The sequence below is a fragment of the Lontra canadensis genome, unplaced genomic scaffold (genome assembly GCF_010015895.1).
Source record: "Lontra canadensis isolate GAN:19392208 unplaced genomic scaffold, GSC_riverotter_1.0 scaffold5, whole genome shotgun sequence".
NCBI classification, from domain to species: Eukaryota; Metazoa; Chordata; class Mammalia; order Carnivora; family Mustelidae; genus Lontra; species Lontra canadensis.
The window spans coordinates 8777456-8793468 of record NW_022630999.1 but is presented as its reverse complement, the minus strand read 5'-3'; the positions used below and the strand labels follow the sequence as shown (position 1 = coordinate 8793468).

Genomic DNA, 16013 nt, shown 5'->3' with positions numbered 1-16013 from the left:
AAGTAGGCAGAGAGAGAGGAGGAAGCAGGCTCCCCGCAGAGCAGAGAGCCTGATGTGGGGCTCGATCCCAGGACCCTGAGACCATGACCTGAGCCGAAAGCAGAGGTCTAACCCACTGAGCCACCCAGGCGCCCGCCATGAAAGACTCTTAATGAGAGAGAACAAACAGGGCTGACGGAGGGAGGTGGGCAGGAGAGGAGCTAGATGGGTGATGGGGACTAAGGAGGGCACTTGTTATGATGAGCACTGGGTGTTACACGTGAAAGATGAATCGATGAATTCTACTCCTGAAACTAATATTGCACTGTGTTAACTACCTAGGATTGAAATAAAAGCTTATAAATAAATAAATAAATGGAACCATTCTTCCTTCCCTATAAAACTGAATGAAGGAGAAGAAAAGAATTTCTGAGGACATTTAATTACCCACTATTCTAATGGCATCTTCGGGAGAAAAAAAAAAGGAACCACACAGTAGTTTAACAATCAAAGTCAACTTGTTGAACACATATCCACAATTATATCATCATTAAGCTGATTCCATGTGGTCTCTTAAAAACTGGATTATTTTTCATCTCTGAATTTACCATTGCAACATCGTATTTTCAACAAATGTTTAGGGTTTAGGACTTTGTTCTGTTCCTTTTTTTTTTTTTTTCCTGCTTGCTTAAGTGATTAATGAGACTATCCTGTGAGCACTGATCCACAGATTGAGAAGTTCCCAGCTTCCAAGACAAAGTATTCGCAACACTGTCCAAGACTGTTCCTTTTAAGTCATTAAGCCCTATAATGAAAATTGTATGCTACATTAAAGAGACCCCTAATTCACGTAATTCCAAGCAAACTCTAAGAAAACAGTCTGAAAACAAAGGGAAGGTCATAAAATAGACAAAACCAAAGAAATAATACCATATACTCTATTTACTATCATCTCTCATTTCAGTGTTTTGTGGGTGCGGAATAATTGACTGCAAAGCAAAAAAAAAAAAAAAAAAATTATTGGTTTGGCTTTGACCCACTCTCCTTCTGTTCTATTTTCATTTGGAAACAAGTAACAAAGTGCAAAAATCAGAAAATTTGGTTTGAAAATGCTGTCCCATTGTTGTAAGCCCTCTATTTCCCAGGCACTTTGGACACTATCTCAAGTAAAGGGACTATAGAATCGTGAAGAGGTTAATGTCTATATGAAATCTGGACATAAAACAAGTCATTCATTTGAGTTGGTTGTCCGGGCACTCGAGACATTTTTCAGTTTAATACTGGATGTTGTATAACCATAGCGTGTGGCTTAGTAGACACCCAAAAGAATTCTTTGTCAGAACAAAAATTCAATTTTAGGGATTACTGATTAGCCACTCGGAGAGCATTCCATTCCCTCTCCCATAATAAAACTACTCTGTTCTGGTTTGGACTTGCATGTTTCTTCAGTAGATAATAAAATAACGAAACTAAGCATACTAGTATTATCAACAGATCCTGATATATGGCAGTACATCTGTTACCACAGCCTATCCAGAGAAGATTCCAAAATATGAAATGAGCAAACAAATAAAACATTCATTTAATGTTCATTTAATAATTATTTACTCATATGACTGTGCCAGGTGCATGGTCAGCCTCCATAAACACAAAGGCAAATCATCAATGGCATCTTAAAATAACTTCCTTGCAAAATGAGAATAGTATTCTCTACCTCCAGAATTAGTGTGGGGACTAAATGAGCTAATATTTGTAAAGCACCCAGCGTTAATGCCTACAGTATATTAACGCCTGCTACTATGCCCAATTACACGAGGCTATTTCATTTTCATTATTATCATAAACCACTCTGAGCTGCTAAAGCCATGAAGAAATAATTTCTTATAATAAAGAAGCACAAGCCAAGAATCAATGAAGATTAATGTGAAAAGTCAAAATCAGGGCAATTTAGAAGGAAGGAAAATTTCTATCTTCAAAATTGAAAAATACAGCAGACTGGTTTTTGCTGTTGGCCTTGTTTGTTTTGTAATAAGATGGAGGAAGGGCGAGCATGCAGGAAAACGAGCACCCCACACATTGCTGGTGAGAGCTCAGGCTGGAGAGTCCTTTCTGGAAATCAATTCAACAGTATCAGCAGCCAACAAAAAGCCCTTACTCCATTCCCAAGGAAATAATCAAAATGTGCAAGGAGGTACACTGAAGGGGAAAAAAAACACTAATTATTAGTGATATAATTAAACAAAACACAGAATATATTTGAATATAGGCTTATGAACAAAGACTGGAATTAGAATATTAAATTTTAAGAGTTAAGTGATAATGGCATTACAAATGACTTATTTATCCTCTTCTATTTTATTCCACATTTCCCACATTAAACATCTTTTACTTTTGTAACTGAAGAGTATTTTTTTTAAAAATTAAAGTTTCAACTGTCTTTAAATCCAAATTAATACAAGTTGCTATTATAAACGGAGTATCCGTCTAATCAGGATGACACGTATTGTCACAGAGAGCTACAGGAACACTTTTATTATAGAGTACGGGAATAAAAAATAGCTATGGTATGTGGCCAGTAAATGGCATGCCTAAGGTGGTGGAAATAGAAAGAAAAAAAAAAAAAGAAATACAGATAACAGATCAAGAAATATGAAAGGAAAGAATAAGAGAAAGAGGGTATAGTTACAGAAATACACGCAGGACAAAGTCTTTTCAGCAAGTGCCTCTGACTACCTTCTTCTAGTTACTGTCATAGAACTGCTACTATAAGTCTGTAGTTACTATAACCGACAATACTAAAAGAAACTAGGTGAAGAAGAAGGGGGGAGGACATAAAAAAGACAAATTTGGGAAATACTACAAATACCTAAGTAAAACCATTTAAGAAAAAAACACTAAAGGCAAGAAAGCACCTGTGATGACACTCCAAGAACTAGACACAGGTCCTCAGCTCTCTCCATATCAGTATTCCACTTGCTTTGTTAAAATTCAAATCCTCCCATTTAATTTTAAAATCGGAGTTTTGACCAACCACAAGTTAAAGTAATAATGAAAATCTGCTGCCCCCTGCTGGTCATTCTAATTCACCAAATGAAGCAAAGTCAAATGAAGTGTTAAAAGTTCGTGTTTTTAAAATTTCTTTTATTTTATTTTATTTTACTTTATTTTAAAGTGTTCCAAAATTTATTGTTTATGCACCACACCCAGTGCTCCATGCAATATGTGCCCTCCTTAATACCCACCACCAGGCTCACCCAACCCCCATCCTTCTCCCCTCCAAAACCCTGTTTGTTTCTGAGAGTCCACAGTCTCTCATGGTTTGTCTCCCCTTCTGATTTTGTTTTTAGACGCTAAGTGAAACAAGTCAGTCAGAAAAAGACAAATACCATATGATTCCATTCATTCGTGGAGTTTAAGTAACAAAACAAACAAACAAAGGAAAGAAAAAGACACAAACCAAGAAACAGACTATAGAGAACTGATGGTTACCAGAGTGGAAGTGGGTTGGGGGGGATGGGTGAAGTAGGTGATGGGGATTAAGGAGGAAACCTATCATGATGAGCACTGAGTAATGTAGAGAATTGTTGAATCACTATATTATATACCCAAACCTAATATAACACTGTATGTTAGCTATACTGGAATTAAAACAAAAACCTTTTTTTTTAAGTTCATTTTTAGAGAAAACTATGTCTAATACAACTGAATAAATTTTTCCTTCTTTATAACATTTGTTTTTTATTTTTTTTTAAAGATTTTATTTATTTATTTGACAGAGAGATCACAAGCAGGCAGAGAGGCAGGCAGAGAGAGGAGGAAGCAGGCTCCCTGCTGAGCAGCGCCCCATGTAACATTTGTTTTTTAGAACCCCAAAGCCTGAAACTTTTGAAATAGGAGATACAAACCCCCCCTTTCCAAATTCCCTGACCAAGTTGGGAGATTTATTTTAAAACCTCTTCCTTGGGGCTATCAAATCATTTGTTCTACAAAATGGCCAAAGAAAACTGATTTTTTATTCAATTTACAAAGAGATTCAATTTACAAAGTATTCAATTTACAAAGAGATTTTCAATTAATATATATGAGGAATTCTGAATTATAAAATAAGGGGCTTTTTGGGGGTACCTGGGGGCTTAGTCGGTTAAGCGGCTGCCCTCAGCTCAGGTCATGATCCCAGGGTCCTGGGATTAAGCCCAAAGTCAGGCTCCCTGCTCAGTGGGGAGTTTGCTTCTCCCTCTCTCCCCACCCCCTTCCCCTGCTTGTGCTCCCTTTCTCTCCCTCTCAAATGAATAAAATCTTTTTTAAAAAATAAAAAATAAATATAAAATAAAATAAGGGGCTTTTTAAATATTGTAATAAAAGAACGGAGGCGGAAGAAGTATCCTTTCTCTGCTTGAACGATTAACCAGCACAGTCATGATCTGACGTCACTCCGTTGTACGCCCCCCTTATGCAGTCATTCAGAACTATCATTTAGAAAACAGTTATCTACCATTTAAAAAAGTTTCCTAATCAAACCTTTAATTATTTGCAGGTTATCTTCTTGACATCCAGAAGAGAACTAGAAACAAAAAGGAAGCCAGGAAGTATTTATTTTCTTGATTATTTTTCTTCTCTTTTTTAAAAAAAATCATGCTGACCACAGAACTTTTAGACAGGCACCTTCACAGATGACCCGTGGGAGTGTAGATTGGAGCAAGCTCGCCCAAAACAACACGGTAATAAGCAGAAAGAGCCAAGAAAACTGAGCAAACCTCTTTCAGTTCGAGGAATCAATCTGAAGACAAAAACCGGAAGTGCCAAACATATATTTATGGACAGAGAAAAATTAAAAACTCTAACATAAAAGGTAAAGTATTAGGGAAAAATTAAATAAATTGTATATATCCAAATGATGGATTTGTATGAAGTGCCTTAAAATGGTATTTTAAAAGCATTTTAAATAAGAAAATGACAAGCCTATAGTAAGATGAAAAGAATAAAATGGAAAGGGGGTGTGGGGAGAGGGTAGCTGGGTGATGGGTATTAAGGAGACCACATGTGGTGAGCACTGGTGTTATGTGCAACTAAAGAATTGTTGAACACGGCATCAAAAACTTATTATGTACTATATGTTGGCTAACTGAACATAATAAAAAAAAGAAAGAAAAAAAATAAAATCTGAAACAGTATATAATATGATCAGACTAGTAAATACACAGATACGTAATAGAGAAAGAAGCAGAATAGAAAGAAATAAACCAAAATCTTAAGTGCTTATCTCCAGATGGAGCCAGATTTTTTAGCTTGATATTTAATTTTCCTAATTATCTACACTTGGGGACTTTAAAAGCAGTCTTATGAATTTATTCAAATGAAACAGACATTTCTACTGAAGAAAGAACGAACTGACAGTCGTTTTTGACGGCAAGTAAAATAACAAACAGATCCCTATTTTCAGAACACCATTCCCTTTCTGTTCAAACACCAGTTTCTTACCACACACATGATGTAGGACAGGATAGCCCCCGAGGAGCCGATGAGCGCCCCCACGATGGTCAGCAGGTTATTGTTCAGCAGGAAGCCCTCCGCACACAGGGCCCAGCCTGAGTAGCTGTTCAGCACAGTGATGACCACAGGCATGTCTGCACCCCCGATAGCCGCTGTCAACGTCACACCCTAGGATGAAATCCAAAGTGGAAATCAAAATTAATAAAATAAAAATAAAACCTCTGACATTGGACATCTTGGTTTTTGATCATTCTGGTTTTCCAATTAATGTATTTCCCTTGAAGTTCCATGGCTGGTAATGACTAAGTGCCTCCCATCTGATCACTTCTCCCACAGATATAACACAGGTAAGCACTGAACCACTTTCCTCTCCATCCCCCACCCCCAGAAATAGCCCTAAATCCATAACAGGCAGTGACGAAAAGCAGGCAGAAACTAGAGAGGGGTCTGCACTTGAAAAAAAGTAACAGCACTAAGTGAATTTCCCAGTTTTTATGGTGTTAACGTAAGGGCAGGCCCAGTGGTGCCAAGAGAAATAGCTAAATCCAAAATATATGCCCAGTCTTGCTAGTTTGAAGATCCAAGGATAGGACTTAGGGTGACTACAGCACCTGGAAAGTGAGAAGGGAAATTGCGAAGGGGCAGGCAAAAGAGAGGGAGCCCCAAATTTTATGTATGAACTCTGCCCAAAACTCTGGTTGACTCCAAACAAACCTGTGAAAGATAAAGTAGTAACAGGTTTCAGCTGCCCCTACCATACAGTAGCCAGATCTGAAATCTGAATGCAGCCAAGTTAGCTGCCTACAAAAACAGGTAAAAGGGCGCCTGGGTAGCTCAGTGGGTTAAGCCGCTGCCTTCGGCTCCGGTCATGATCTCGGGGTCCTGGGATCGAGTCCCGTGTCGGGCTCTCTGCTCAGCAGGGAGCCTGCTTCCCTCTCTCTCTCTGCCTGCTTCTCTGTCTACTTGTGATCTCTCTCTGTCAAATAAATAAATAAAATCTTTAAAAAAAAAAAAAAAACAGGTAAAAAATAATGATCAATACTCTTTGGAGGAATATAACAGAATCCAAAGTCTCTCTAATGCAACCCCAAATCACCAAACCCCGGAAAGGGGAAAGAATGATGGGGAGAAAGATTTTTGCTTTTTAGTCCACATACACCTACCTATGTATTTTGAGTTTCAGATGTGAATGCATTCATGTACCACTTAATGAAGTCAAAAGCCATTAAAATAGTCCACAAAACATTTTATCTTACTCATTCTCATACAAGCACAAAGTACCTCTTAAATATCAAATTCATCTCTTCTCAAAAACGGTAATTCTTAAAGTTTTGCTTTTCTATGCTGTTGGTTTTATTTTGAGACATTATGCTTTACTGGATTAAAAAAATACCAAAACCATTTTTATTTTGTTTCAAATAAAACAAAAACCAGTGCTACATACACCGGAAAAAAATGGTCAGCAGTCAATAGAAAGAATTTTAAGTTAATTTTCAGACTTCTTTTCTTTTCTTTTTAAGTAGGCTGCATGCCTGGTGCGAAGCCCAGCATGGAGCTTAAACTCACAACCGTGAGATCAAGACCTGAGCTAAGATCAAGATCAGACACTTAACTGACTGATCCACTCAGGAACCCCTACTTTTCAGATTTCTAAAGTTTCTCTGCCAAAATCAGGTCTCTTAGCATTACATAAAAATAAGTATCATTTTTAACACCGTAAATCTTGAGCCAAGCAGCCAGTATGTGTTTGATAAGCAATTATTGTATGTCTAATTTTGTGCTAAGCAATACAAATTATTTTAAAAACTGGCAGTTTTTAAAATAATTTTTAAATTATTTAAATTTTTAAATTATTTAAAATAATTTTTAAATTAAAAACTGAGCACCTGCGTGGCTCAGTTGGTTAAGCATCTGTCTCCGGCTCAGGGTGTGATCCCAGGGTCCTGAGATCGAGCCCTGTACCAGTCTCCTTGCTCAGCGGGGAGCCTGCTTCTCTGGACCCTGCTCCCCCTGCCTATGTTCTCTCTCCCTCTCCCCATCTCTCTGTCAAATAAATAAATAAGAACTTTGAAAAAATAAAAACCTAAAACACATACCCTGTCTACAATGTGGACTCCAGGCTAGACAAACATGAAGGAATCCATGGATAACAGCTGCTTTGCAAAGCACTGTACACTGGTATAATAAAATGTTTCTACTGGGGCACACAGACAACTAGAGAACACCGTGTGTATCAATATACTAAATATAAAAATGAGAGCGGGAGAGGAGGACCATACTGATCATAAAGGCTTCCCTGACTTCCCCCACTGAACACACAAGGTTTATTAATGCATCTCATTTTATATAATTCTTTAACTTGGTACCACAGCTTCCAGTAAATGAGAGCATAACTAATACGCAAGGAGTATCTGATGCTTTTTGCATACAACCCAAAGCACTGTTTTGTGGGCCTCGTCACAGTAAGTAGGCACCTAATGAAAAGAATAGAAACACTTGGCTTTTAAAAATTCCCATCAATCCAGTGATCCACCCCAGAGCACTAAAGATGTCACCCGACAACTTTGAGAGGAACCATTCGGTGGAGAGAAAGAGTGGCTTCCTTCTTACACTTTCCTGTATTAGCCAGATTCTAAAAAGAAGAACGTGTAGCATCACTCTGAGACATGTTTATTGCCATCGATGGTCTTGAAGAGCTAGAGACATGGTTAGACCGCACTCAGCTCCTCACTGAGGGCGTGCCGTCCGCCCCAACTTCTTACCATGACAGCAGAGAGAGCCGACACAGAGCCCAGACAGGTAATGCCGGTGGTAAAGCTAGGGTCCATCATGAATGGGATTAGCCCTCCCACACTGGCCGTCAGCAGGCCCGCATTAAGTAAGTGCCTTCCAGGAAGAAGGAGAGGGGCGGATTTCAGGATACCTAGGACCAAGTGCAAGTCTGTCAGAAGCCAGCACATGTCATGGAACACCAACCACCCCCACCCAAACACACACATACACAGTCTTAAGTGAACGCCATTTAATCCTAAACTATCAACATTAAATATCGGGGGGAAAAAAGGTCCTGAAACATAAAAGCAAATTAGGGCTCTTACACGTAACAAATATTAACAGAAGTAGGAAAAGTATGGCTCAACTTAACTGTTCTTTACTTTGATCATACAACAATTTCTTTACTCTTTGTCCTAGCATCTTAAAAAATTACATTTTTCCCGTATGACCAACACAGAAGTTGTTAAGTGTGGTTTCATTTATTTAAAACTTCAAAACAGAGTCCTAGCACACTCACATTTCTGATTCTATCAACCGAGCCCAAGGGAGCAGAGCCCTGGTTTGCTAGTTGTTTTTGAAAACAAAAGCAGGAGACAAGAGCATTGGAGGCTTGAAGTTCTTTTGTGACTTTTAAATTTCATGGAAGTTCTCTATTTAATTTCAATGGCTTGATTACTCAGAGGCAAAGACCAGATCTTTATATCACAAACTAGTTTCTCTATAGACTCAATTATTCACGAAAACACTGAAAACAGCCTCTGTGAGATTTGGAGGGTTCCCCCCAACCACTTCCAATCTCATGGCTGACCTCAGCAGTAGCAGAAGATGGCAAGCCAGAGCCGAAAAATGTGTCTGTGTTCAAAATAAGTACTGTATGGTGATCACACAAACAAGCTTCTCTCTACTCTGGAAAACGTATCAAGTTCATTTCTGTGAATAGGCATCTCTAACTAAGGATTGAGGAAGACGGAGTTTTGTTCACATGTATTATCAATTGTCAACTGGTCCCTCTACACAAATTTTTGTGCACTTATTTCCTCCACTGGCTGTCTGCAGAAGAACAGGTTCCACGTTTAGATCTATAAGGATCATTCAGGAAAGCAATCTTTTATATATTCATAATTTATATGTTTATGTATTTATGTATTTCCGAGTGCTATACAAATTCTTCACCTAACGGTTCTACCATGAAGCCATTTTCTGAAACTGAAACGGACCCTTGAGTCCCCTGAACAACAGCGATTCCTTTGTTACGTGGAATCACTTACCCTGCAATTTTCCATAGGCAACAAGAGAGCCACTAAACGTGACACCGCCGATGTAAGTACCGAGGTAGGCCACGATCTTGGTGAGATTTGCTGCTGCGTCCATGGCAAAATGTGGATATTCGACAATGTACTCGGCTATGCAAGTGAGCACAGCTGCCAAGCCTACTAAGCTGTGGAAAGCAGCAACTAACTGAGGTAAATCAGAAATCTGGATGCGCTTGGCAATTGTCAGTCCTGTGGGAAATGCAGGTCAAAGAGAAATTAAAACTCAACAGACCTCTGAGAAGCAACAACAATAAAGCCAACACCTGAATATTATTCAGCCATAAAAAGACAGAAATCTTACCATTTGCAATAATATTGATGAACCTTGAGGGTATTATGCTTAGGGGAAATAAGCCAGACAGAAAAAGACAAATATCATATGATCTCACTTATGAAATCTAAAAATAAAAAAAACCAAACCAGGGTACCTGGGTGGCTCAGTCAGTTAGGCAACCAACTCTTGGTTTCAGCTCGTGTCATGATCTCGTGGTCATGGGATTGAGCTCTGAATCAGGCTCTGCACTCAGTGGGGAGTCTGCTTGTCCCTCTCCCTCTGCTCCTCCCCCTGCTCACTCTCTCTCTCTTTCTTTCTCTCCCTCTCAGATAAATAAATAAAATCTTAAAAAAAACAAAAAAACAAAAAAACAACCAACCAAGCTCACAGATACAGAGGACAGATTGGTGGTTGCCAGAGACAGGGGATGGGAGGTGGGCAAAACAGGTGAAGCTTCCAGTTATAAAAGAAGTCATATGTATATAATATACAGCATGTTGACTATAATTAATAATACTGTATCACATATTTGAAAGTTACTAAGAGAGTAGATCTTAAAAGTTCTCATCATAAGAAAGAAAATTCTGCAATTATGTATGGTGACAGATGCTTACTAGACTTATTGTGATCATTTTGCAATATATACAAATAGAAAATTATTAATTTGGACATCTGAAACTAATATATTATGTCAACTTTACATCTCAATTTTATATTTTTTATTTTATTTTTGGTGAGAACACATGCATGTGGGAAGGGGCAGAGGGAGAGGGAGAGAGAGAATCCCAAGCTGGCTCCACACTGAGCACGGAGCCCAGTACAGGACTCGATCTCACCACCCTGGGATCATGATCTATTCTGAAATCAAAGAGTCGGATGCTTAACCAACCGACAGAGCCACCCAGATGCCCCAATTATACCTCAATTTAAAAAAAAAAGGCCACATTTAAGGTTTTCCATCCTTGCCCCTAATAAGTATTTATCTGCTTCCTAGTCTGGGCTAAATATTCTCTTACAGGGACTGTACAGAAGGTAAGGACACTGATTATGTACCCTTTAAAAATAGCAGGTGTTTTCAACATACCTAACCAAGGTCCAATTCCAAAAACCCACACATACAACATTAACACATGCCTTTCCCATCACAACCTGCAAACACTCCCTAACACTTCTTCAGATTACCTGAGGCTCCAACCCAACCCTCACATTCTCCCCACAGCATGAATAACCCAAGCGCTCTTCTCCATAAGCCAACCCCTTGCTCCTGAACACAGGAGAAACAGCTGGAATAGGAAAGCCGGGCTTTCAGGTGGGTGTATCTGTGTCCAAAGGTAAAGAAATGCAAATACCTGGGTAGTTTATACCCAAATGAGGACTGTGAAAGAGCTACATGGCTCTAGGCAGGTGACAGAGAAGGGGTGCGCCTCAGAGTATCTGCGAAGATCTTGTCTAGAGGTCCTCCTGCCATGAGCTTACAGCACATGGTCCTTGATCCTCTCCAGGGACCATCAGGAAAGGACACAAAGCTTGGGGGGCAAGTATGAAAGAAGGCCTAAAGCTACTGTTACACTGGTAAATATACCATAAGCTTCTCTGGATAAAAACATGTGGTTATATAAATGTGTACCTAAGTTTTTAATGATATAAAGTAGCATATAATTTTCAAATAATAAAATATATGATACTCTTTGTGGTAAACTCCATATTGCCAATTGACTTTCACGGGGTGTTTTTGTTGACTTTTGCCAAACTCTTCAATCTTACCAATCTCGTGTTTGAAACTGATGAAATTAGTGTAGTTCCCACGGGAATGTTGGCTGACATTTTTGTTTGCATTAACAAGTAAGACGAAAGTGAAACAAGATATATGTGAGAACCTCACTCACTGTCAACAATGTGAGCAACACCTTGACTCTGATAATAGTTTTCAAATATTGGAATAATATTTGCTCATTTTTTGGTGATATTTACAAAGTAATGGCTACAGTCACAGCACACTTTTACGTTTAAGCCGCACTATTAATATTTACTCCATCTCTTTCTTAGGTCTGGACAATCAATGAAACAATAAATGAAACCCAGATTTGTAACATTTGTTGATTTCCATGGTATAAATGTAACCACCATGGTCAATTTCAAGCTACCAATGTATGTCATTAAAGATGGAGTTGGGAAGAGATGGACAAAAGCCCACCTTCATACAATGTGTCTAAAAAGAGCTGTAATATGGGTAATCTCAAGAGCATAGAAAAAAAAATTAACAAATTAATTAGAAAGTTATGAATAATATAATTTGTGTATAATGTATTTATTTTGGTGAACAACCATAGTTGGTATAATTCTCATTAAAATATAAACATTTTAAAACCTTAACATTGAGAAGGTAGATCAACTATGTCAAAAGAGTGAGCTAAAAAATGGGCATGTATTCCCATAAAGGCAGAATTCCACCAAGTGCTTACCAATGGTACCGCCCAAAGCCATTGCTCCAGACATCTGAGCTAACAGTTCTGGGGATGGTTTCAGGCCTCCGAGGGTGGCTGCCAGGCCTCCGGCCACCCCAATCATGCCCAATGCATTGCCAAGACGAGCTGTTCCCTGGGTGGAAAGGCCGGCCAGGGCACCAACACAGCAGAGACCTGAGCCCAGATACATGATCTTTTTAAAAGAAAGAGAAGAGAAGAGAGAAAGACAGACTATCAAAACATCCAGTCTATTACCACAGGGAGAACTTCTCTTGAGGAAACACGATTTCCTAAGAACAATTTTAAATTCAGACAATGGAGGGACCAGTAGGACTTCTTCTTTGAATGTTTCAATATATGTTTCCATCCATTAGGGAAATTAACAAATTAAATATCTTAATTTGTACTTGCAATTATACCATTTATGAAAACTGGGGGGGGGGGGTTGGATTTGATAGCATGCACGAATGCATTAAAAAGTACCTAAATTTAAACAGTTATAATGGGATCTAGACCTGACCAAACACTGTAAAGGAGCCAACCCCTGATGCTATAAATGTCAGGGACCATAACATCCACTTTATTCAAGTCAGTCCCATGAGATTCATGGAAGTTGAAAGAATTATCATCCTCATTTTACAAAAGAAAAAACCAAAACTTAAGGTTACGTAATTCTTCCAAGGTCACATGATCAGAAAATAGCAATTGCAGGATTCAGAGGGTCTCTCTGACACACCACTCCAACTCTTCTCAAAAAAAGATTTTGTTCACTCAACAAGTAAGAAATGTTGGAAACAGCAGAAACCAAGGGAGACATGCTCTTTCTGCTGTCAGTTGCAATCTCCCAGTAGGCATTAAAAAGTGATTAAAAAAAAAAAAATACTGAGCTCAGGACAAAGCTGAGTCTCTATTATAATCACACTGAGACATAGAACTTTCAAAGTTCAACTTGATTATTGTTTTTCTGTAACACTCAATCTTACACTATCTTTTTTAAATGCATTGACATAACATCTCCTGGTTACAATAGATGATATACTGAATTTGTAGGAGAAGAAAGTAAGTAGGAAAAAGACTAACAGTACTTAACAGAAAAATTTCAGATTCTCTTACCAATTATTTCATTGTATCCCCACAACAATCCATTCAGGTACAAAATAAACTTTTGACACTTTTTACAAGTGGAAAAATTGAGGGACAAACAGGTAAACCCACATTAGCACATTCAGGTAGCAGGCAAATCTGTTTCTAGTATCCAGGGTCTTGATTCTTAGGGGACAGGAATGCTCTAGTTGACCAAGATGTTTCTAGAGTTATTATTGTATTTGCTTGGTGGAGTCTGAGTTTGGGTAATGATGATGTTGAATCTAGTGGGAAAGAAAACACAGTGGCAAAAATAAAAATTCTCAAGGAAGCCTCTTACTTGTTCAATGTTATAACCACTAGAGAGGGCAGCTAGATATCCTCCAACAAAGGTAGCAGCAGGGAGCAGATACAGGTAATTGTATTCTGGGGGATCCGTGGGACGCTTGAACATGTCCAGCATTCTCTGGGTCACCAGAAATCCACCTTATCAAAGTAAATATGGAACAGAAAGAGGTATTTTGAGCAACATGATTTTTAAACTGGTGCAATTTCTCCATTTTAAAGACATCTTTATCACCAAGGGATAAATATATTAGTAACATTTTAGAACCTCAAAATTGAAATTTATTCTATCACTCAAGCCAGTTTCATTGAAGGCAGGAAACCCTATATTCAGGAAGAAAACTTCCAACTATTTCTGCATGACTACAAGTAAACAGGCATTCAAACAGCTTGGGAATGCAAAAGATCAAAGGCTAGTATTTTTTTCAAATAAGTTATTTTGTTTTGTTAAACCTATAATAAGTGATAAAAGAAAAAAAAATGCCACATCAATAGGCACCAGATTTCTTGGAGCCATCATCTAATTTTTCAGCTACAACATAGCATCAAATGAGTTTACACATGTGCTAGGCTTTCAGTTTTCAGAAACACAAGCTAAGATAAGGCAAAGGCTAAAATTTTATCTAACAGTATACTCATTTACAGATGTTATGGTGATAGCTACAAGTTAACTTAATTCAAAACTATGCATTCAATAACTTCCCAGTTAACTTGCAGCAAGACAATCATTTTGCTTGTTTATTTTGGGGCACTGAGGAAGGGGGTGTTCTTTTATCAAACAGTTTCTAAAAATTACAAGTGGGCAAAATAATTTTTCTTCACAGAGTGCATTCATGGTCTGAGTGAAACAATGTTTAAAGGTATAATCAAATTCGTTTAATTCAAATGTCTAAAAAAAATCCAAATGTCTATTCTGTATAGATTGATATTTGCTTCTCATGTCCCCATTAAGAATAGCACTCAAGGGCAACCCTGTCAGGACCCCCTCACTCTCGAGAGCTTTCTCTGTGTCTTCACTTAATGAACTTCTAACGCTCTATTCACTCTCTGTTGTCTGCAAGATTCATTTGACTCTGTGAGACAAGAACGTAGTAGTTCTCCCGCTTCCCTTCTGCCCTTCCCCTCCACTCATGCCTTCTCTCTCTCTCTCTCAAAAAATAAATAAAATCTTTAAAAGAAAAAAAAAAAATAGCAGTCAAGCCGGGGCAGCTTTCAGGTGAAAGCATATGTGACTCTTGATCTTGGGATCGTGAGTTTGAGCCCCACTCTGGGTCTAGAACTTGTGAAAATAAATATATATATATTTTTTTAATAGCACTCTGGACTCTCTCAGTACCACTGCTACCGTACCTGCAATGTTGACTGAAGAAATAAATGTAGCAAGAGCGGCAAGGCCCTGAGAAGTTGTGGAAGGATACAAATGTCCTCCCATCAGTGCCAGCCCACCGACTGCGGTCAACCCTAGGAAGAAAGAATCAAGATGGTGAATGGTTGTAGAGACAAGGACAAATGAAATGTCACAGGGTCTCACAAGGACAGGCACAATAGACAAAGTCCTCACGCGCCACCATCACTAGAGTACTCTTGTGGGCAAAGAGTTAAAACTTCTTCTCCTTCTGCAAAAAACTTTAGACTTTCTTTAACTTTCTAGCTCTGTGCCCCCGATAAAGATCTAAACCGATCAAGTCATTGGACAAGAGATAAAAAGGGAGCGTGGGGAGATAAGCTGCTTCTGAACTGGAAGGAACTATGCATGAACTATAAACAGAGGAGGGCAAAGCCATGACTCTGAGCCCTCCAGAGTACACTGCCCCTTGGAATTAGCCACGATCCCTGCAGAGCCCCCCGGCAGCGGTGTCTGGAGCACTGGCAGCACGAGGCCTCCACGCCAGGGCAGGCCCTACACCCGACTGTCTGAGGCGGGTCTCCCTCCTCAGAACTGAGCATCCCTGGGGGCCAAAGAGAAGAGCTCCTGGGCAGCTGTGTGGACACGGACCCCTGTCAAGACTCGCAGCACAGTCTGAGGCTCGGCGGACGCCTCCCTGGCTGGCCGGCTGCTTCCTGTTCCACAGGCTTCACAGTAAGTCTGACAACAGCTGTGGCCTACTTACCGCTGAATGTTTAGATGAATCTAAGACTAGTCCCTAAACGATGCTGCACGATTCTGTGATATCAGAGGAATCCTTTCTTTAAAGGAAATTACAGTTGAAAGAAAGAACAATGGCTCTGCACTGCTTGGAATGGGAGCAGCCCAAAGGCCTGACACGCGCACTCTGCTGGACCCTCACT

General features: G+C 39.1%; 1 protein-coding gene across 5 annotated transcripts in view; it reads right to left on the bottom strand.

Moving 5' to 3' along the window:
- NNT (nicotinamide nucleotide transhydrogenase) overlaps window positions 1–16013 on the bottom strand; it is a 93386-nt gene that overhangs the window by 26518 nt on the left and 50855 nt on the right. For all 5 annotated transcript variants that reach the window (XM_032851435.1, XM_032851438.1, XM_032851436.1 and 2 more), the window contains exons 12-17: window positions 15075–15185; window positions 13720–13865; window positions 12294–12489; window positions 9513–9746; window positions 8232–8392; window positions 5458–5637 (exon numbers count right to left, since the gene is read on the bottom strand). In XM_032851435.1, the coding sequence (XP_032707326.1) occupies window positions 5458–5637; window positions 8232–8392; window positions 9513–9746; window positions 12294–12489; window positions 13720–13865; window positions 15075–15185 (1028 nt within the window). The remainder of the gene's footprint in view (window positions 1–5457; window positions 5638–8231; window positions 8393–9512; window positions 9747–12293; window positions 12490–13719; window positions 13866–15074; window positions 15186–16013) is intronic.